This window comes from Coffea arabica, chromosome 2c (genome assembly GCF_036785885.1).
Source record: "Coffea arabica cultivar ET-39 chromosome 2c, Coffea Arabica ET-39 HiFi, whole genome shotgun sequence".
NCBI classification, from domain to species: domain Eukaryota; kingdom Viridiplantae; phylum Streptophyta; class Magnoliopsida; order Gentianales; family Rubiaceae; genus Coffea; species Coffea arabica.
The window spans coordinates 9,684,447-9,705,625 of record NC_092312.1 but is presented as its reverse complement, the minus strand read 5'-3'; the positions used below and the strand labels follow the sequence as shown (position 1 = coordinate 9,705,625).

General features: G+C 36.1%; 1 protein-coding gene, 1 long non-coding RNA gene and 1 other non-coding gene across 3 annotated transcripts; 2 read left to right on the top strand and 1 right to left on the bottom strand.

The window, feature by feature from the left end:
- The first annotated feature begins 293 nt into the window (after positions 1 to 293).
- On the top strand, positions 294 to 980 carry LOC140035822 (uncharacterized). The gene is made up of 2 exons (XR_011839738.1): positions 294 to 458; positions 605 to 980. It is a non-coding gene; the product is annotated as an uncharacterized lncRNA (long non-coding RNA).
- An 8,147-nt stretch (positions 981 to 9,127) lies between these two features.
- On the bottom strand, positions 9,128 to 9,199 carry TRNAP-AGG (transfer RNA proline (anticodon AGG)). The gene has a single exon. It is a non-coding gene; the product is annotated as a tRNA-Pro (tRNA).
- An 88-nt stretch (positions 9,200 to 9,287) lies between these two features.
- Positions 9,288 to 14,724, top strand: LOC113730803 (uncharacterized). Its single transcript, XM_027255733.2, has 2 exons — positions 9,288 to 9,470; positions 13,902 to 14,724. Exons 1-2 carry the CDS (start codon positions 9,395 to 9,397, stop codon positions 14,528 to 14,530), a joined length of 705 nt encoding a protein of 234 aa, XP_027111534.2. The 5' UTR covers positions 9,288 to 9,394; the 3' UTR covers positions 14,531 to 14,724.
- Positions 14,725 to 21,179: the final 6,455 nt, after the last annotated feature.

Here is a 21,179-nt window from a genome sequence, read left to right as displayed (position 1 = left end):
GGAACTCATTGGCTCCATATGTAATGCCCAATTTTTAAAGGTTAAAAGTAACAAATCACCTTACTGTTGACCACAAATGTGATGCTAGTACCAAAATTGCCATACCGCTGCACTTAGTGTCGTACAAAGGCAACAACATAGTAATGCAAAATGTATTAAGACCAGGATTTATTATTTTCCTAATCCATGCCGTCGCTTTCTTTTACCGTAAGTTTTGTTTTTTTTTTTTTTTTTTTTTGGGTTATTAGCATAATAATTTGTTCTTCTTAATTGCCACTCTTACTATTATTCCCTCAAACAACACAATACAAAGCCCACTCTAAAATACAAAATCACACCGGTTTCACCTCTTTCCTCTGCTCTTATTCTCTTCTCTCCCTCTATTATTCTTGTACAGAGTCAAAGCTACTGAGGGGTGGTCAAGAATGGGAGAGGAGAAGAGACTCGTGAAGAGGCTAGTAAGTATGTTGTTTTGTTTCTTTTTTTTTTTTTTTTGGGCTTTAATGCTATTTTCTATAATGACTTCCTCTATAGATCCGAGTGGGTTCACTGATTTAATTGCTATGCTGACACTTTTGCTACAACTTTGAGCTGATTTGTTCAGTATTCATCACTTGTTTCGAGCGTTTGCGCTGATTCCGGGTGGTTGTTGTGCATTACTGGCTGTGCTAATTTTGTCGTGCTCAAGTCTTTTTCTGGAGTTTGAATCCGTCTTATAGTCAAGATCCGGCCGATCCCAGCTTCTAGTTTTAACCGCAGCTTCTTCAATTGTCTACATTGTCGTTTCATGGCCACAATTTACCTACTAGTGATATATTCTGGGATTTTATTTTTTTTTTTGGCTGCCAAGGCTTTTTTGCAATTTTTTCTTTTGGTTTATTTGGTTTAAACGAAGGACTCGTGTTTGTCTGCTAGTTGAAGTGGTCTTGTACTCTTCTCTATTAATATGAACTACTGTTGGGATATTCTGTTTTCGGCTAGTTTGGGCATACATTGCTCTCTTGCTCCGACGTGGTACTTGGTAACAAGGGGCCTGTTTGGAATCTGAATTTTTTGGAAATTTGTCTAAAATTTTACTGTAGTGCATTGTAGAAGTTTTTAAAAAATTTTTGTAGAAGTTTTTGTAAGGTGAAAAATTTTTTTATAGAAGTTTTTGTAATGTGAAAAATTTTGTAGAAGTTTTTGTAAAGTGAAAATTTTTTTTTGCTTTTCTTTTTTTCCTTTCTTTTTCTCTTTCTCTTTCTTTTCTATTTTTCTTTCTTTCCTTTTTCTTTTCTTTCCTCTCTTCTTCTACTTCGTCCTTCCCTCTCCCTCTTTCTCGTTACCTCTACCTCCAACCTCCAACACCTCCGCCAGTACCACCTTTCTTCTTTTTTTTTTCTTTTCTTTTCTCCTTCCTCTCCCGCCACCCTTTTCCTCTCATCTCCCCCGCCACCCCTTCCCACTCCCTTCCCCGTTCCTCCCCCCTCTGCCCGCCACCCCTCCCACTCCCTCCCCTATGCCCACCATCCCTTTCCTTCCCTCTCCCCACGCCCCGCCACTCCCCTTAGGTCGCCACCCCTCCCACTCCCTCCCCCGCCACTCCCCTATGCCCACCATCCCTTTCTTCCCTCTTCCCCGCCACCCCCTCTGCCCTTTCCCTCTCCCCCCACCACCTCCCTTAGGTTGCCACCCCTCCCACTCCCTCCCCCGCCACTCCCCTATGTCCACCATCCCTTTCTTCTCCTCTCCCCCGCCACCCCCTCTGCCCCTTCCCTCTCTCCCCTGCCATTCTCTCTGCCTCTTCCCCTTTTCCTATTCCCTTTCCCGCTTCTCACCTTCCCTCTGCCCTTTTTTTTCACATTTTCCCTCTCCTTCTCCTCCCGTCCCCTCTCATTGCTCTTGCCGGCAGATGAAGCAGTGAAACGAAATTTTTTTTTGACAATTTTCCTTCTCCCCCCTCTTCCTCTTTCCCCGCTACCCCCACCCTCCCCCGTGCGATCTGGTCTAATGACTAGATCAGCCAAAGGAGAAGGGGAAGAGTGGTAGGGGAAGAGTGGGGGAGACGCAGAGAAAAAAAAAAGACAAAGGAGAGGAAGAGTGGAAGAGGGAAAAAGGGCAAAAAAAAAGAAGACCAGCACCGGAAGAGGTGATCGGCTCCGGAGGTGGTGGCCGGTGACGAAAGTGGTGGTGGGTTAGGGTGGGGGAGGAAGAAGAAGAAGAGAAGGGGAAGGGACTTTTTTTTTGTATTTTGGATATTTTAAGTGTGTAGGTAAAAAACTTCTCAAAGTTTTTTTGGGATTCCTGTAGCAAAAATTATTAAAAAACTAGTAGATAAAAACTTGTCCAAAAACCTGGCTTCCAAACAGGTCCAAGGTCATTATCTAAAATTGGTAAATCATATGCCTGCGGTAATGGTGCTTGCTGCAACACTAAAATTTGTTTTATCTACTTCCTTGATCGTCTTCATCTCATTAAGTTCAATTCTTTCTTTATGCTTTCCCTGCATATTCTTTTAATCTATCACAGTGCATATTCTTTTAATCTATCAAAGTGGAATACGCCAATGCTATACTGTTGAATTGCTGGGTATTAAGATTTTGGGTTGAGATGAATTGCAAATAATGGTGGGTTAGTTTTTGTGTTTTTTTTTTTTTATAAATGTTTAACTAAAGTTTTGTACAGTTGGTCCCTCCAATAATTGGTCAACGGTGATTTGTCGCTTTTACCCTTTAAAAATTGGGCATTGCACGTGGACCCAGTTGGTTCTGGCCAAAATTTGTTCGGAAAAGTGAAAGGGGACTAAAGGTGATCGTTTTTTGTTTGTTAAAGACTAAAACTGATCATTTTTGTTCTGAGGGACTAAATTTTCACATCTGTGATATGTGAGGGATGATTGGTGCAGTTCTCCCATATAAATTTTATATAGTTATCATTTAACAAAAGTTAATAAAGTACATATACTGTCAGTGTATGAGAGATTAATATAAAATTAATTGACCTTAAACAAAAAATTTGTATGTCTTAAATTATAGAATGTACATTACATTTTACGTAACACTATATGTGAGGTTTACAAAATAAAATTAAATATTTACATTATGTTCAAATTAATTTACATTATATACAAACAAGATTTAAGTTCAGGTGAACCAGCCTGACTGATCCACTGGATACAAAATTTTTCTAATGTTTCATCTGATTTATCGTATCATATCCTGTGTCAATTAACTTATTAGACTCTTCAAATTAATCAATTAATTTTTTCATGAATTGCTAGGTAAGGCTAGAGGTGTCAAAATAAATGATTCAACTAGATTGGGACGGATCATAATCAGGTAATAGGTATAATTGAATCAATCCATTTGTATCCATTTAAATAGATGGATTGATTCACCAATAAATTGAATCACCAATGCGAGATCCGTCGATATTTTTGCATAATGCTATGAATATTTTTTATTTAGATTCTATCGCTTATGTGATTCTAAACATGAATTTACAGTAACTATATTAAAATTAATCGCATTAATAATAAAACAATCACAAAATAGTACACGAATTTGTCCTTAAACATAATTAACGGTAACTTTATTAATTATGTAATAATTTAATGGTTCCAAATTAGTATTGATGAAAAACTTATTACAATTTTTAATTACTATTACTACTATTACTATTACTAAGTAATCACTACTACTATTTCCCATTAATTTGACAAGTAATTACTATTGACTTTTAACATACGGTTAACTATTTACTAATTACTATTTATTTTTACTATTTACCATATGTCTTTTTATTTTTACTAAAAACTATTTTTATTAACTTTTTACTATTCACTATCTACTTAATAGTACACTAGGAAACAATAACAAAATAGTACACTAGTAGACAAGCACGAATTTGTCCTTAAACATAAAATTAACGGTAACTTTATTAATTATGTAATAATTTAATGGTTCCTAACTAGTATTAATGAAACACTTATTACAATTTTTAATTACTGTTACTACTATTACTATTGCTAAGTAGTTACTACTACTATTTCCTATTAATTTGACAAGTAATTACTATTGGCTTTTAATATACTATTAAATATTTACTATTTACTTTTACTATTTATCATTTATCCTTTTTTTTATTTATTGAAAAACTATTTATTATTAACTTTTTACTATTCACTATTATTATTTACTTGTACTATTCACTATCTGCTTATGTTTACTATACATATTTACTATATGCTATTACTATATTTTTTTACTATTATTATTTACTTTTACTATTACTATTACTCTTACTATTACTATTGTTACTGTTACAATTTACTTTTACTATTACTATTACTATTTTTTATTTTTAATATTATTTACTAAACAGTACTTATATTATCGCTTACTGTTACTATTTCTAGTTTGACATTCAGTCAATCTATTGACAGGAAGATGTAATATAACTAATTAATAAACTATTACTAATTAAATTAATTCAAATACTAATCAAATGTAATAAATTAACACCAATTAAATGTAATAAACTACTGATCTAATAGTAATCATTTAAATCAAATGTAATCAACTAATACTAATCAAATATAATTAACTATTACTATTTAAAATGACACATGGGATATGTCGAATGTAGTACCTGTTGAACCAAGTATTCTCAGAGATTCTGGCCGAGCACCACAAACTTTAGATCCTAGAAAACTGCTTTTGCTTTTTATGAACTACAAAGGAAACCAACGCACGCCAATGCGCGACAATGTATACAAACTAACCGGCTGAACAATGGTGAAAAACACAATCGATTCTTTTTTGGGCAAAATTTCTTTGAGATTTTCTCTGTATATGAGGACGAAATTCGGAAGATGATGAAGGAGATAAGTGAAAGTATACTGATGGGCTTGTTGGAGTCAAATGGCTTTATTCGGTGATATATTTATAGCCAATTGCATTGATTATATCGACGCAATCCAATTGTTCATTCGAAATTAATCAACAGCTAAAAAAAAATTAAAATTGTCAATGGAGTGTATGTGTCATTGATCAACCCATAGAGTTTCATCGCATCCGTTAATGGATGTGGCTATACTAGACACCGCATCCACATGTGACGTCTGGATTAAAAAAAAAAATTTTGCACCAATGATCAACTATTGATCAATGGTGCTAAAATTCCGCTGCATCCAAAAGTGGTCAATTTTTTTTCCAAAAAATTCACACCGTTGATCAACTATTGATCAATGGTGCATAAATTGGTTTTGGATGCGAATGAGCTAGTCACCGCATTGGCAAATTTTTTTTTTTAAAAATTATTATTCATTTAACTTATATAAAAAAACTTAAAATAAATTCAATGTCGATCAATGCCGCTTTTCTCAATTACGGTGACCCCTATTAAAGAACTAATTTGTCGAAAACACCAAATTTGTAATGATTTCTTATTTCGGCATTATTTACAGAAATTCACCCTAATCGATGTGATGATATGGTACTTTGTTTTGATCTTAGATAGCTAAAACGCATTTTTGATGGTAAGAAAGGTTATATTAAAAGATGATGAATGTGACGTGTGTTTCTCCCAGCTCAATGCCGAAAAAGTTGGTCATTTGAAGAACCCAATCAGGAACAAGGAAACGCAAGTTGTGCCATCTTTTTTCCCCATACAGCAAATATTACGTTCATTGGTTGAGTTAATTAAATTATTAGGAATTTTTGCTTTGCTAGCGAAACTTGCGGACAATTTGGGACAATTCTTTTGAAAAAAAAATTTACTATAATACTTTTTTAATATAAAATATATGAGATAAAAAATAATTAAAAAATATATTTATAATGTAAATAAATAAATTTGTGCAAATAATTCACTGTCCAAGCAAAGAAAGAGTGTTAGTGCGCAAAAAGAGGCACAGGTAAACTGTAAGGATAGTCAAGACTTCCAATTTAACCAAATTTGGTCTACCAATTGAACGCAAATCTGACAGTAGAGGCTCCGGGCCTTGACCAGGAAGTAAATACTACAACGAAACGGTCGACTTTAAACAAACTTGCAAGTCTTTTTCTAACCAAACCATGGTTGAATAGGAGGTCCTAGTAATCCAAAAAAAAAAAAAAGTATAACACGATTTAAGGAGTGACAAGAAATAGGCTAAATTACCGTTTGCTCCCCGATACTTGATGTGAAGTAACGTTTTGTCCCTCTAAACTAAACTCAGGATATACACATGTTACCATCCATGAAAACCAATCAATCGAAAACACGACTAAATGATGTTAATGCCCTCACAATATGGCTGTATGTCCACAATTGAAAGGCAATTGGTAAAATACCTACAGATACTCGGACAGGAGATTATTTGTCCAAATTTATTTGCTTATATCACCATTACAATTTCAAATACATCTTTTTATTTTTTAAATTATCTTTTTATCTCATATACATTATATCATAAAAAGTGCTACAGTAATTATTTCAAATAATCTCCTATCCAAACACACTCACTGTTAAAAGCACTTATGAACATTCAAAAATCACCAGTTTTGCTCCAAAAAAAAAAACACTTTAGAATGAAATATGTTGCATTTTAGAATGTTACATAAATAGTATTCTAACTCTATGACTATTGTATGTATAGCTCTAATGAAATTTTAAATTGTTAATCACAAAACTAGAAGGTACATGTTTGTAGAGGTATTTTGGTCACAGAGAAGACGACACTCTGTTTCTCTCTGTCAAATAGCACTAACAATCTTAATGATAGGAGATAAATTGTATATACCTAGAATTTAGGGGGGCAAAGTGTAATTAATATTTATTCACAAATATCACTGACATATTCTTTTTAATTTTCTTTTGTCAAGAAAAAAGAAATCAAATGCCAATGATGCCATATAATCATGAACACAACGTCCATCCACAAGTCCCAATTCAAACTCCAGCAAAGACTAATTGGCCACTGGAAGGTATTTTCCCACACTAGCAGCAGAAGGAATGCAGCCGAACGACCTGGCCAACACGGCAGTGAGGTGGCCTCTGCCCCGCAACGACCTCACCATATTCCAGGTGCCACTCCTCTTTCCCTTATCTGCTGCTGCCGCCGCCTTCCCACCACTTCTGACCACCGCCTTTCCGCCATCCTTTACCTGCGTTGGCGGCGACATGGTGGTACTGGTAGTCGAACGACGGCCTTGCCTCTCCTTAATAGCACTCAGCTCCATTTCTGGCTTGAACTTGACTGGCCCAAACATGAACATTCTTCTTCTGGACTTCTTTGACATGGAAGTCAAACCAGATATGTTCACATTCTGGACACGATAGATTGAACCCACGCGAGACTTAGAATTCGAAATCTGGCGAGAAACCAAGCTTTTTTTCGCCGAAGAAAGGTCCTTTTCATCACGAGAAGAAGGACGAAAAGAGTGGGATCTGACCATGGTTAGATAGTCTCTTTTTTGATACTCATTGAGCTGATCATCTCGGTCCTCATGCATGAGTTTCCCGCAGAAAACGACATCTGGGGCGCTGAAAAATTCAGGGCATCGTTCATCGCTGAAGAACTCAAACAAATCCTGAGCTGAGGAATCTCTAGGGCTTTGAAGGACGGAGCTGTCTTTGTATTCTTGTATGTTGAGGTTGCAGAAAGAAAGAGTGTCCTCCGCTTCTTCTTCTTCTTCTCCAAAGTATTCCCAAGTAGTGTTTCCTTTGTTTTCCATCTTTTTCTCCTTTCTACCTTCTAGAGGGAGAGCTAGCAAGATCAAGTAATCAAGAATTCAAGATGTATAGTGTTGTGAGCTAGAGAGAATACGTGTAGGAATGTGTTTGATGAATGAAAACTGGGTTAGTGGGAAGTCTATATATACTAGGGCAGGTTGTCCATCTTTGCATACTTTATTTGGAGAGCATGTGAGCGTGTAGAATGCGTAGTAATGGCTCCCTTTAATTGTGACAGCTTCTAGACGATCTTATATAATTTATGGTATTCTTACCATTTGTTTGGTGACTAGATCTTTTGGTTTTGGTTAGACAATCTAGAGGAGTGATTGTCAACTTTGACAATTGATGCCTTGAAGGGCACTTAGTTAATGCTTCTTTTATTAAGTGGTGAAAACTTGAAAACAAGAAGACGCGGAAAGAGTAAAGGTCTACCCGAAAAGAGAAGAATATATAGGATTACTACTAGAAGAGCAAGGAAGGGTCAAAGCTGATGTATAGGGTGGAAGGAAGCAATAAACGAACTGGCAAACGGACCAGCTCACTCAGGAGAATAAAGAAAGATCCAAATTAAGACCAAGTGCTTCTGGAAGGAAGGCCATATATGGACAGTAGAGATAAATTTAAGGCCCTTTTTTTTTTTGGCTAACGGTGCTATCGGGCGTCAACATGTCTCTCTGAGGATATATATATATATATATATATATATCAATAAGAGCATTAATGATGGATGCATTAATGATGGTTGTTAACATAAGTTGGTGCAGTATTTTGACTTGCATAATGAATGGTTTGGCAAATGCAGTTTTACATTAATGACGAGTTTAGGAAGTTCTAACCTTGATTGTGTGCTGTTTATTTCTAAATGCAATTAAGTTGATAAAATCCACCATTATATACATCAACGTGTAGAACTTTGCCCATAAACACATACTCTCTCTCTTGCACAATAACACACTTTCCATGCTGATAAATTATTTGATTATTGAGAATTAATACTTTAAAAATTAATTTAAAATAAAAATAAAAGCACAATATTTGATTAAAATATATTCTTATACATACATAAGACACAATGTTCCAATTCAGTTATCAAATTCGGATGATTATCAAACAAATGTGACTTAATAAATTTAGCAAATTTAGATTTCAGTTTTACGAAATGACCTCGAGACAAATGCAAGTGGACTTAATTTGTTGAGTCATGTGGTTGATGGTGTCTCATGCAAGCACATCAAGAATTAATCAGAATTTAATTTGAGCCATGTGATTTACAAATTTGTACGGAAACATTCACATGATGGTTTAGTGTGGCAAAAAATGGTCAAAATAATGTAAGAATGGCTTCTGGATTGTAAGCTTATTACTCGGCTAATAGGACATTTGTTGGCCCACCCCCCCGGGGGGTGGCGGGAAAAAGAATCAAATATGAGGGGCATTCCGAGAATTGAACTCGGGACCTCTCGCACCCTAAGCGAGAATCATACCACTAGACCAAATGCCCTTGCTGACATGCATCGTTGCGGACATAAATTCTTCTATGCACTACTTTCCATTTTCTTTTCCACTGCAATACCCTTGGCTGGGTGTCTGAAGTTGGAGTTAGGGTTTTCTGATCTCTCTCCACTGAAAAGAAGAAAGAAAGCGTGTTTTTTTTTTTTTTGCTCCTTTTATTTTTTTGGTAGGTTTCAATTTAGAAATGGCAAGAACTGCACTGCTTCATTTGGTCCGCTCTCAAACCCATCAGCATCTCAAATCAACGAACTTCCACTCAGGTTCCTTTCTTTCTTCACCCCCTCATGATTGAATTGTTTTTTGAGAAGTCATTTTGCTTGTAAATGATTGTCATTTGAATTTGGTTTGTCTGCATTCCATCAAATATTTGGTGTAGTTAGTGTAGGCAAAAACACACAAAGAAAAGGGCGTAAGATTCTATTATTTTTTAATCTATGATAATTCCGGTAACTTATGGCCGAAAACTTGATTTTAGGTATTTCCACAGAAAGGCTACCATAAAAATGTGATTTTGTTTTTTGTGCAATTCAGTGTGCAGATTATATACCCCAAAAAACAAAAACTGTACCAGATTATGTGTTTGCACGTAGTATATCACGGTTTATTTTGCTACTTGTGTGTTTGTGGGCTTTTTTTAAAATTATTTTTTTAAGTCTTTATATAGGGCTTTGAGGCTAAGAAGTTGTTTATTGGCGTTGCATAGTTGATTCTTTGGAATAGACAATCGAAATGCGGACAGATATGTATATTATCTCAATGAGGTCTGCAATCAAGCGGAGTCAAGTTGGGTATTTGCATAATTTAGTCAAGGTCAGTTTGTCGATTTAAATCTGCCAAGCTCAAAATTGAGCTCGAGCTCAGTCCATTCTAACAAGAAGTAAATTTGCTATGTTATTATAAAAATAACAAGAATTTTATACTTATTACCATTTATAAAAAGATCGACTAAGCTTGATCAGCCTTTGAGTGGAATACTAACATACTTGAGCTTGACTCTTTAAGCTAATTGAGCAACTCAAGCTTGACATGAGCTCGGTGAACACCAAGTCAAGCCAAGTTGCAGCTTGTGAGCGGCTTGGTGTGCTAGCTGCCTGATCTCAACTTGATAATGCATGGATATGATAATGCCTTCTTTGCAGCATTTATTTTCTTAATCACAGAACACCCTTTATTCTGTCAAGAAGCAACCTTTTGGAACCCAACCATATGATTTATGTACATTGCTGGAATTTTGATGCAGAAGCATATAAAACATGTCCGAGGTGGAACCCAACCATTCAAGGTCTAAATTTCAAGAAAACTGGCTCTCAGAAAAAGCAAATAAAATGGTAGGTTTTCTTTATAGAAAAGCGGAATTAATTGCATTATTGATTAGTGGAACAGTTGGACTAGATAAGCCAATATTTGGCTTAACATGCAGCACCTATTCTTGCTTTCTGCACAAAGTTTAACAGTGTTTGTTGAAAGCACTTGGTTGTATCATTTGGTGTCTAGTGATCAATTGATGATTCACTTGAAGTGCAATTAACTTTTCTCTGGGCGAGCTCAACCATACATGTTTGAGTTCTTAATATAATGCTCTGTCTCTGTGTGTGTTTGTCTGCATAGATTTAGGATTTGAATTCTATTGTTAAGTTAAGTTGGATTGGTCTAGCAGTGCAGTTCTTGCCATTTCTTTTATTATTTTTTATTATTCTTTTACCAGTTTTAAGGACGTGAATTTTTGGGCTGAAAGCTTTATTTTCCATCAGGAATCTTTTAACTGCTCCAGAAGTGCCTCAGAAACTATTCATCTTTAATAGAATTTATTGGGCAAAGTACATGGAAGACCACCTATCACCATTGTATCATTTCTGCAATTTAACTATTCTTAATCTCACCTTAAAAGAGACTGAAAATTTATCTCAAAATGACCACTTACATCAAAAAACATAAGTTCTGGGTGCTTGCTTATTGTAGATTTTAGATTTGGCAGGATGGAGTACCCATATCCAGTACAGACCAAAAAACCTGTTCTCTGACTGAAACTTCTCTGATTTCCAACAAAATGTTTGATAGAGGGGGATTTAGATAGGGTATTCTTATACATCTTGGTGAATAAATACATGCCAGTACACGACAAGTTTTGCTAATTTCTACCGCCTATTTACTATTAAGGTTCATGTGAATTATAGGGGCTAGTTAATCATGTTTCTCATCGTAATTTCACCCTTAAGATGTTGCTGCTGAAGCAACCTTGTTACTGGGTCCTGGAGGCCTGATGAGGGATCAATAATTAACCACCATCTTGTTATTTAGTTCTTATTAAGAATCATTTGATCCTGATAAACTTTTATTTTGACATCAATTGTTCAGCTTCTGGCATGGTCATATAACATTTATTTGGGACAATCTAAGATCCCTATTTTTATGTACTATTGGTGATTGCTTAGGATCTTGTTGTTTTTTCGTTCCATCCTTTTCTTTGTTTGGAAGGGAAATGCCTATTGATGAATTATTGCTGATCCTAAGTTGCTTTGGAGTGTCTTAGTCTGAAGCACAAGTCTACATGAATGTGCAGTACATCTATGAATTTTTTGGTTTTTCTGGTCATTCTTTGTCCTAGTCCTGTGCTTGTATCTTGCTGTTAAAGAGATATGAACATGCTGATAATATTTTAGTTAAAGTTATACTGGAAAACCAGATAATATACTTTCTCTTGTTGATAAGAAAATATAAACATTCTGCTACAATGGGCTTATCTATTCGTACTGTCATAACAGACAGGTGTATTCAATACCTTTTGCTGATAGTTGTCATTTATTCACTCCGGCACAGATAGTCTGTGAGTTAGGCGCATATAAGTATGTATTTAAACATTGGGAAAAAGTCCCAATGGTCCTCTAACTATTAGCCGGGGGAACTTTTGGCCCCCCAACAATTAAGAGTAAACTTTTGGCCCTCGATCTATCGAAAGTGTAAAATGTTGGATCTTCTGGCAAGTTCAACAGTTAAGATTGACGGAAACTAACATCATGTGAAATGCATGCCGAAATACAAAGGCCATTTTAGTCCACCCAGTAGTTTCTATTCGGTAAAAAGGGATTTCTTCCTGAACAAAAAGCTGTAGGAAGAAAATCTCCATTGCAGTTGAAGAGCTTCTACTCAAGTTTTTTGCTTCATGTGATTGAAATGGAAAAGCTTCAAAACTTATTCCATATATAGAACAATTTTCAAACACATAAAAAAGTTACTCTTCAACTGAGGTAAAATTTACGTCTACTACAATTTGATCCAATTAAAGCACTACTTAGTGCCTTCAAGCAAGACAAAAAGGAAGTTTCAAGGATTTTCTGGGTATCTGATTCAGGGTTTTGCAGTTGAGTGATTGAAGAAAAGGAAAATAAAAATGCCAGTGTCTTGGAGACAAGTCATACTGAATCAACAGTACCATAACAAAAGGCCAAAAATCAAGGCTGAACCCATCAGACCTGCAAGAAAGATTTGTGTCTTTTGTAACGACCCGGATGCTATCGATACTGATTCATCAGATGATGAAAGGGTGATTTAAAAGAAACTGATTTAAAAGAAACCTAAGAGGTTTCTTAGGGAGATTATTCTCCCTATTATGGAGTTGAAAAGTCAACCTGGTTAGCCTGTGGTTGCAGCTGTTGGCCCAGAAGCTAAAACAAGAGAGCAATAATGGGGAGAAAAACAACTCGAAGAAAAAGAAGTTAGCTAAACCGCAGAGTAGAGGAAATACAAAGGCGTCAGGTAGAGGAAATGAGGCAAATGGGCTGCAGAAATTTGCTACCCACTTACGGGAAAGAGGATCTGGTTTGGGTACTTATAATTCTTTTGAGGAAGCTTCAAGAGGTGCACTAGTGATGATGGTTGACGAATTGCAGGGGCATCCAACCACTTGCACTAGAGAGAGAGAGAGAGCGGGAGAGAGAGAGAGAGAGAGAGAATGATATAACGCAACAATTAAGTTAAACTGATCTTTACTCCCTTTTTATTGAGTGGAAGATAGTTCAAACTAAAATACTCCTCGTATTTTGACATGCGTCTCAAGTAGTGTTGGTTTCCGTTGATTTTAATGTTTGAACTTGACAGAAGGTTCAACACTTTGCGATTTCGATAGGTCGAGGGCCAAAAGCTGACTCTTAATTGTTGAAGGGCCAAAAGTTCACCCGGCTATTAGTTGGAGGGCTATTGAGACTTTTTTCCCTTAAACATTTCTGCATGTCACTGGACTCAAATTTGATGGAAATGGAGAAGAATATGTAGAGCATCTGCAGTTATGTAGCTGGGAAGTCACTGTAAGTGTGAGTCCTGAAAAAGATTAAGAGCAATGGTAGTAACTGTTAAATATAGTAGTTTTTGAAGCCACAATTTGTATCACGGCCAATGGTTTTAGTCTATTAGCAGTCAAGCTCTATACTGTTATTGGTGGGAACCGTGGAGATAATCTTCTTTAGCAGTATTCTAATTTTTTGTCTTCTAACTTGTTTAGGGGTACTCTAATTTTTTTTGTCTTCTGACTTCTAGTTATTAATATTCAATGTGGGATTGCCTTCAATTTAAGTTTCCTTTTCACTCTTAAAAAAGAATTATGAATGTTTTCTCCTGATTCAACTTGTCCTCGAAGCTTTCAAAATGAATAATGTATTTCACCTTTATGGCCTTAATTAACATATTCAACTCTTCAGGTTGTAATTTGAGTAGGCTTGGTACATTGCTGCAGACATCCAGACCCTCCAGTGGCATACAGCCCACTGCTATCCAGAGACGGTGGTTTTCCACTGAGGATGATAACAAGCTCAGCATAGGTCCTCAAAAAGGGGGAGAATCTGGAAAAGATGAAAAGGACTCGGGGGTGGTTTACTATGGTCCTATATCAAATACCATAAAGAAAGTGAAGCTCCTATCTCTTTCCACCTGCTGCCTCTCTGTTTCTTTGGGCCCTGTCATCACCTTCATGACATCTCCCGAAATGAATGTGATTTTGAAGGGTGCTGTGGCATCTTCTGTTATCTTCCTTAGTGCCTCTACAACTGCTGCCCTTCACTGGTTTGTGAGCCCTTACGTGCACAAACTCAGATGGCAACCTGGTTCTGACAGCTTTGAAGTGGAGATGATGTCATGGCTGGCAACTTATATTCCAAAAACGATCAAATTTGCAGATATCAGGCCACCGGAGACCAATAGGCCGTTTGTGACATTTAAGGCCAACGGTAAATTCTACTTTATTGATGCTGAGCACTGTCATAACAAGGCATTATTGGCAAAGTTGACTCCACAGAAACCAACTCGTGACTCGGCCTTCAAGAACTTGTGATGAGCATTATCTTTGTAGCAATGAATGATAGACATAAAATAAATTGTTTTTGGCAGATTTAGTTGATTTTTGTTTATGTATTCTGAGAACAACAGCTTCCTTCAGATTTATGTCTTTGAGAAAGCAAATGGTCTCATGATGGGTTATGTTATATACAAAGCAGCAGAGCAATGGATAACTTTTTGCAGTTCTAATGCCAGAATCCTACTCCTAGCCCAACACCTCTCCGTCTAAGAAGGTCTTGAAGCTTTATTTATACTTTTCTGTTCCCCTGTCATACCGATTTGGTATTGGAATACGTGGGATGTTGGGTTAGGGTTACTCGTGAGATAAATGAAATACCTAGTCCAGCATTGCTCCTATTTCCATTTTATGGATTTGTGGCCGAATATCCGTGCTACCATGATTTGACAATGAGGGGTCTGGGTTGTTTTCTGCATTGCAGAGAGAACATTTTATGGCTTGGGTCAGCTGAGTTCAACAGCCCAGATCAGTCCGCGCTCAACCAGGCTGATATGAGATGTTACACGCATATAGGCATGGTGCTGTTGCAGAACAATGAGAATGCCCTTTCTGACCTCCGCAGAACTAAAGAATAGATGCCAATTTCTCAAAGTTATTTGTTTCATTTTACACCCCTCTTAAAATTCTTAAGACTTCAATTGATAATATCACCAAATGATAAGAACTTTTATCAACTAGTTCTAGAAGCATTTCTTCACAAGTCCAAATTTTTTTAATTAAGTCATCCCCTCAATTATATACTACTGCCTTGACGCGCTTAAGAATGCACAAATTTCTAGATACACGCATAAATTTGTACTCCCTCCGTCCCGTTTTATTAGTTTTGGTTTTTTTTTCACACAGATTAAGAAAGTGTAATTAATTTGGTTGGAAACATAAATTTAGATTAATAATTTCCTAAAATACCCTTATGCTAATCACGAAGAGTGCATTGGAAAAACTCAATGTATTCAATGTAGTGAGTTAGTATTTAATAACAATGTATTAATAACAAGATATTTAATAAGGGTATTTTAGACAATTTGAAAGATTACTACATTCCTTAATGGGGAAGTGGACTACAATTTGGAACGGACGAAAAAGAAAAACAAGACTATCAAAGTGGGACGGAGGGAGTATGTGTTTGTGTTCTTGACAAGCATTAGAAAATCTCAAGTATTTTATAATCCAAAAATCCATAAAAAAAACAGCGCGAGTGTGTTTGGACAGGAGATTATTTGCCCAAATATATTTGCTTAGATCACCATTATAATTTTCAATATACCTTTTGATCTTCCCAATTATCTTTTTATCTTACATACATCACATCATAAAAAGTGTTACAGTAAAAATATCTCAAATAATTTACAATCCAAACACACTCACGTTATCTCTCTTGTGCTGACAATAAAGAGAACAAAATGTAACACATCTCCTCATAATCAAAAACTTAAAATATGATTTGTTTGCACAATGGAAATTAACATAATTAATAAATGGGTTGGAAGGTACATAAAGATTGTATGTGACAAGTTTAGGTTCGAGACGTCTAGTTATAAAAAAATATATAATTAATGAAAAAGACAAAAGAAAAAATGACAAAGGCATCTAAAGCGGTCATCCTTGGTTTCTAATTACACTAGAATTTTTTTTAATGAAAACGATATTTGATTATATTGATGTCAAAAGTTGTACGATTATGAACAAAGGTTCGAATTGACTACACAGTCACTGTGCATGACACTGAAAAATTATAATTTCCTTATCTAATATAATGCCTAATGTATAAGAGCTAATCTTAGTATTTATATAATTCGTATCTCTACTAATAAAATAAAAGGAGTACATTCGAAACAATAACTTAATCAATGAATGTCTTCCACCCACCAACGTAACTATTCTGATGTCCTGAGTTTTCTGAGATCGAAAGTGGTTGAGAAGCTGATTGTTTTGCACTTGAAACAGCACTTTTCTTTCTTGCAGTGTTGCAGCTAGGTCTGCAAACGAATCGAGCCGCTCGCGAGCGGCTCGAGTCAAGCTCGAGTCGAGCTCGAGCCAGCTCGAGTCGAACTCGAGCTCGAACTCGAGCTCAGAATATTAAGCTCGTTAGCTCGCGAGCTTGAGTATATATATTTATATATATTTTTTATTTTTATTTAATAATAAAATTACGTATATTATATATAAATATATTTTAATTTTTTATTTTCATAGTGAAATTACGTATATATCCTTAATATTTTATTATTTATTCAGAAAAAAATATTATTTTTTTTATTTTTTAAAAAATAAAATAATTTTTTTTTATTTTTTTCGAGCTCGAGCTCGGCTCGACTTGATTCGAGTCGAGCTCGAGCTCGAAAATTGCCAGCTCTTCGAGCTCGAGCTCGAGCTTGATAAAATTGAGTCGAGACTCGGCTCGATTAGCTCAAAACTCGACTCGACTCGCCTCGTTTGCAGCCTTAGTTGCAGCTTTGCTCGTTGAGAGCTTTAAAGCTATTAAAGCCTCACCAATTAAAGTAGAATCCATTTGGAAGGTTCCAAGTGGACAACAGATACGCTAATGACAACTACCAAAGTCAAAGGTTTGCCAACTGGTCCCAGTTCCGTGTCGGGTCCGCAAATTTCCTTGACAAGACAGGAGGCGGGCTGTTGCTGGGAGGGGCGGGCGGGCGGGCGGGCGGCAGCGATCTTTCAGCTGAAATGGGGCCTACTTCTAGAATCAAAAGCCCAGCATATTTTTCAATGTCCAAAAGGACAGTTTGAAAAGCACGCCTTTTGACTCACGGGGAACGTGACGTTGTGGTTCAGCACTTGGACCTCAAGCAAAGCACAAAAGGTCTGAATATTTACTAGCACTACTACTTAATAGGAAATTTCTAGTGCCTCGGTTGAAGAAAAACGGAAAAGTCAAAAATTATCTAGCGGAGAAGCTAAACAAATGGTGGTGCTACGAGGATGGTGACCTATGTACTTGAAAAACAAAGAGAAAAAGGATGACGGGCGGGACTCAAATTACTTGGGAACTTGGAAAAAGCAATAGTCGTTGATGGAGGCATTTGAGAGCTGACTATAGACACGTAAGCAGGTTTTATTTTTAAGGTCAATAATTAGAACAAATATCTATCGGCCATTGTGGCTGCAGTCCTCTCTCTTCTCATTTGCCCATGTTCATAACAAAGTTCAAATTGCACTTCTCATTTAGCAGTACTTTGTTTATGAAAAGTACAGTTCAAATTTGGATATGTTAGAGCCGATTTGCATTATTGTTATTTTTTGATATTTTTATAAAAAAAAAAGTATACTGTAACTATATTTGATACATAAAAAATAAAAAAGTGATTGGTAAATATATTTATAAAAAAATATAAAATTTATTTACGAAGAAAAATGACAATTCAAACAACGTGAATGGTTGAACCCCAGCAGGTATAGTCTGACTGGTTACGTAACCTGATCTATACCAGTACGTCCGTGATCGATATTCGTGTGTTATCTCACTGTGTATCTTTGTGACAAGGTTCTACATGACCTTTAAGTGATTAGCCTGGCCAAAAAACTGGAATATCCTGAGCCAAAAAAAATAAAAGCGAACGGTTGAACGCTGGACAAATGCGTACTAGGAACTCTGAGATGCATGACATTAGGTCGAGGTGAAAAGCAACGACTACATTTGCAGTCATCAGTAACCATGCTTGGGTGTGTTTTCTTCGCGGGAGCCTAGACTTTATGGTTGTTACATAACATTCTCCATAGAAGCAGTTGTCCAAAAAACTAAAGAGGAAAAAACAACCTGCCCATTTATTACTTGAAAGACCAAAACACAAGACTCTAAGAAAGGTAGAGTTGCCTTCTCATAATTACCGTTCTAAGATACCTCATTCTCCCTTCACCTGAAATTGTGATTTGTGAACTCATATATATAGAGGAAACAAAAATTTTTCAAGATGCTTGAGGGCTATCATGGTAATTCTCTTTGAACACTTTTATTCTTTTAAAAAAATTTTAACGGGTGATTAATGGACGTTCTTTAGTCTCAATTTATACTCATTTTATACCATTTTAAAAAATATACACTTGCATGTATTGATTTTCTTTGTATTTAGACATTTTCATGATCATTTTACCACTTTTTCCCAAAAGCAACTTGAGGTCAGCCCATATTCATTGGTAGTCATTTACCTTTAATATTATATCAGCTTACGCCTATTAAGGTTAGCACATAGTCATTGGCTTTTTTTTTTTTTTTTTTTGGTCAATTGTCATCCCTACTCCTACTCTTACTCTAATCAGGGGGAAACTCAACTGAACCTACGAGGAACAGATGAAAATAGAATCACCACCCGACCAAACGGGTACACTACGTACCCGTCTAAATTTGAAGCAAAATCACAAGAATGGCATTTTGGCACGAGGCATCTTGATCCTTTTCATCTTGATCCATTTTGGTGGTGGCCACCAGCCCAAGAGCTGGTGGTTAGCACATAGTCATTGGTAGTCATAAACAATTAGGGTTCGGTGGTACTTGGACAATTCCACGTAAGATTTATTGTTGAATATTCCGTCTTAAAGGAATACCCTGATTGGTACTCAAAACAAGACGAAGTCAAATTCCACTGTATATATATAGTCTCTACCTCTCTCATCCTGCTCATTCGGCAAAGTCATCACATAAATCATCAAGTACTTCTTCTGCATACATCAAAGAATCACTAATGGATTTTGAAGAAGCCAATTCTGACTCAAACATGGAGAGCTTCTATGATGATGATACTGAATCAGAAGATACACTCTCACTGTGTGATTATTCAACCAATTCAGCTGCTGCCCATGAGGAAGAAGTTGAACAAGAATACTCACGGCAACTGCTGCAAACATCAAGCTCCACCACCACCTCTGGCTCCGATCAAGATCAGCATTTTGAGTTCTGTAGCGAAGAGTGGAGTACAACCACCACCTGTCATCCACCTGAAAACATCATTTTCTGTGGAAAAATCATTCCTTACGGCGAACCCTCCTCTGAAATCGGCTTCCAAAATCTTATGAGTGTCAAAGAATCGAAATTAATCAAGAAACCGGCAGAATCCTTTCCATGGAATGGTTCCTGTAACATCAGTACTACTAATACCAGGAGAAAAGAAAAGCAAAAGTTAGAGAAGCTTCCATCAGTTGGTAATAAAATATCTGTCTTGAATTCAGTAAGGAAGTTGAGATGGTCATTTCTTTTATTTGGAGGGTCAAGGACTGTTCCAACAGAGATGGCATTGAGAGATATAAAGAATAGGCAGAGCCGTAAAAATCCATCTCCATCCTCTACCTTGTTTGGATTGGGAAGTGACCATGATAAGAAGATGGCTGCAATCAGCCAAGTTGGAAGCAAAAACAGAAGTCCTCAAGGACTACTGGGGCTGCTCAAGACCATTGGTTCCGGTGGTCAACACCATGCTAATAATGTTGTAAAAGCATCTATAGGTTGCATTCCAAGATTGTAATTTGTATGTGAATGATTTTGTATCGAGTGATGGCAGGTCCTCACGACAGTGCTGAACTCCGACCTGGACAGCAAATTTTGAACAACTGAAATTGTAACATAATCTGGATTCTACACTTACACGTATCCAACTGTTATGATTTGGGAGTTAATTAATGCTTCGTGTTGCTTGTTCCAGGGTGCAAAAGTACAAATTGACCGTACAAGTTTCAACCATTATTGTTTGATGTGTGATTTTGTTTCTGGTAATTATATTGTGGGTTTCAGATGGTAGTAATATAAAGCAACGACATAGCAACCACATAATTTTGAAGTAGTGATCAACGTCTGTTTCTGGCAATACTCTTGCACATAAATTAGTTAAAAGGGATAGTTACAAATGCAGATTGGAAAGTACATTAATGTGACTACCCCTTTTAACTAGCACATTAATGTACTTTTCAATACATTTATCCACCTAATCTCTCTGTATTTTTATACAAGCATGTGACTGTGAAGTGGATATGTATTACGTTAGATTTTTATTTTTATAACAAAAAAAAATTGATAGTTTTGGCTCCACTATTCACTACAAATCAGGCTCAGATGTATTTTAAAATTACAATCCTCACATCTGATATTCAAGCAGTTATATTTAAGGATTACAATTCTCACATCATCAGCGGTATTCCAGGGCATGCACTATCTTTTTAGAGGAGCTAACTGATACCGGCAAATAACACTCTTTATTCTAGTTATCTCTTGGTACAATGTTGTACTAAATGATTTGAAGAGACCACACTTGGTTTCCATGACATTACAGTCTGGAAATTTGGACTGCAAATTAATTATTTTGTTTGGATCGTAAGTTATTTGGAATATTTTTACTGTAGTACATTTTGTGATGTGATGTATGTGAGATAAAAATGTAATTGGAAAGATAAAAAGGTGTATTGAAAATTGTAATGATGATGTAAGCAAATAAAATTGAAGAAATAATGCTCAATCCAAACAAACCTAATTATTAAAGATGTCACCATTGCATTTTTCCTTAAAAGAAAAAAAAAAAAAAAGAAGAGATGTTACATTTCAAAAAACCAAGAAACCAAGAAAGATATGATAGCAGCAAATTTGAGCACCCCATCTTTGGTCTTCTGTCATCAGATTATAACATTT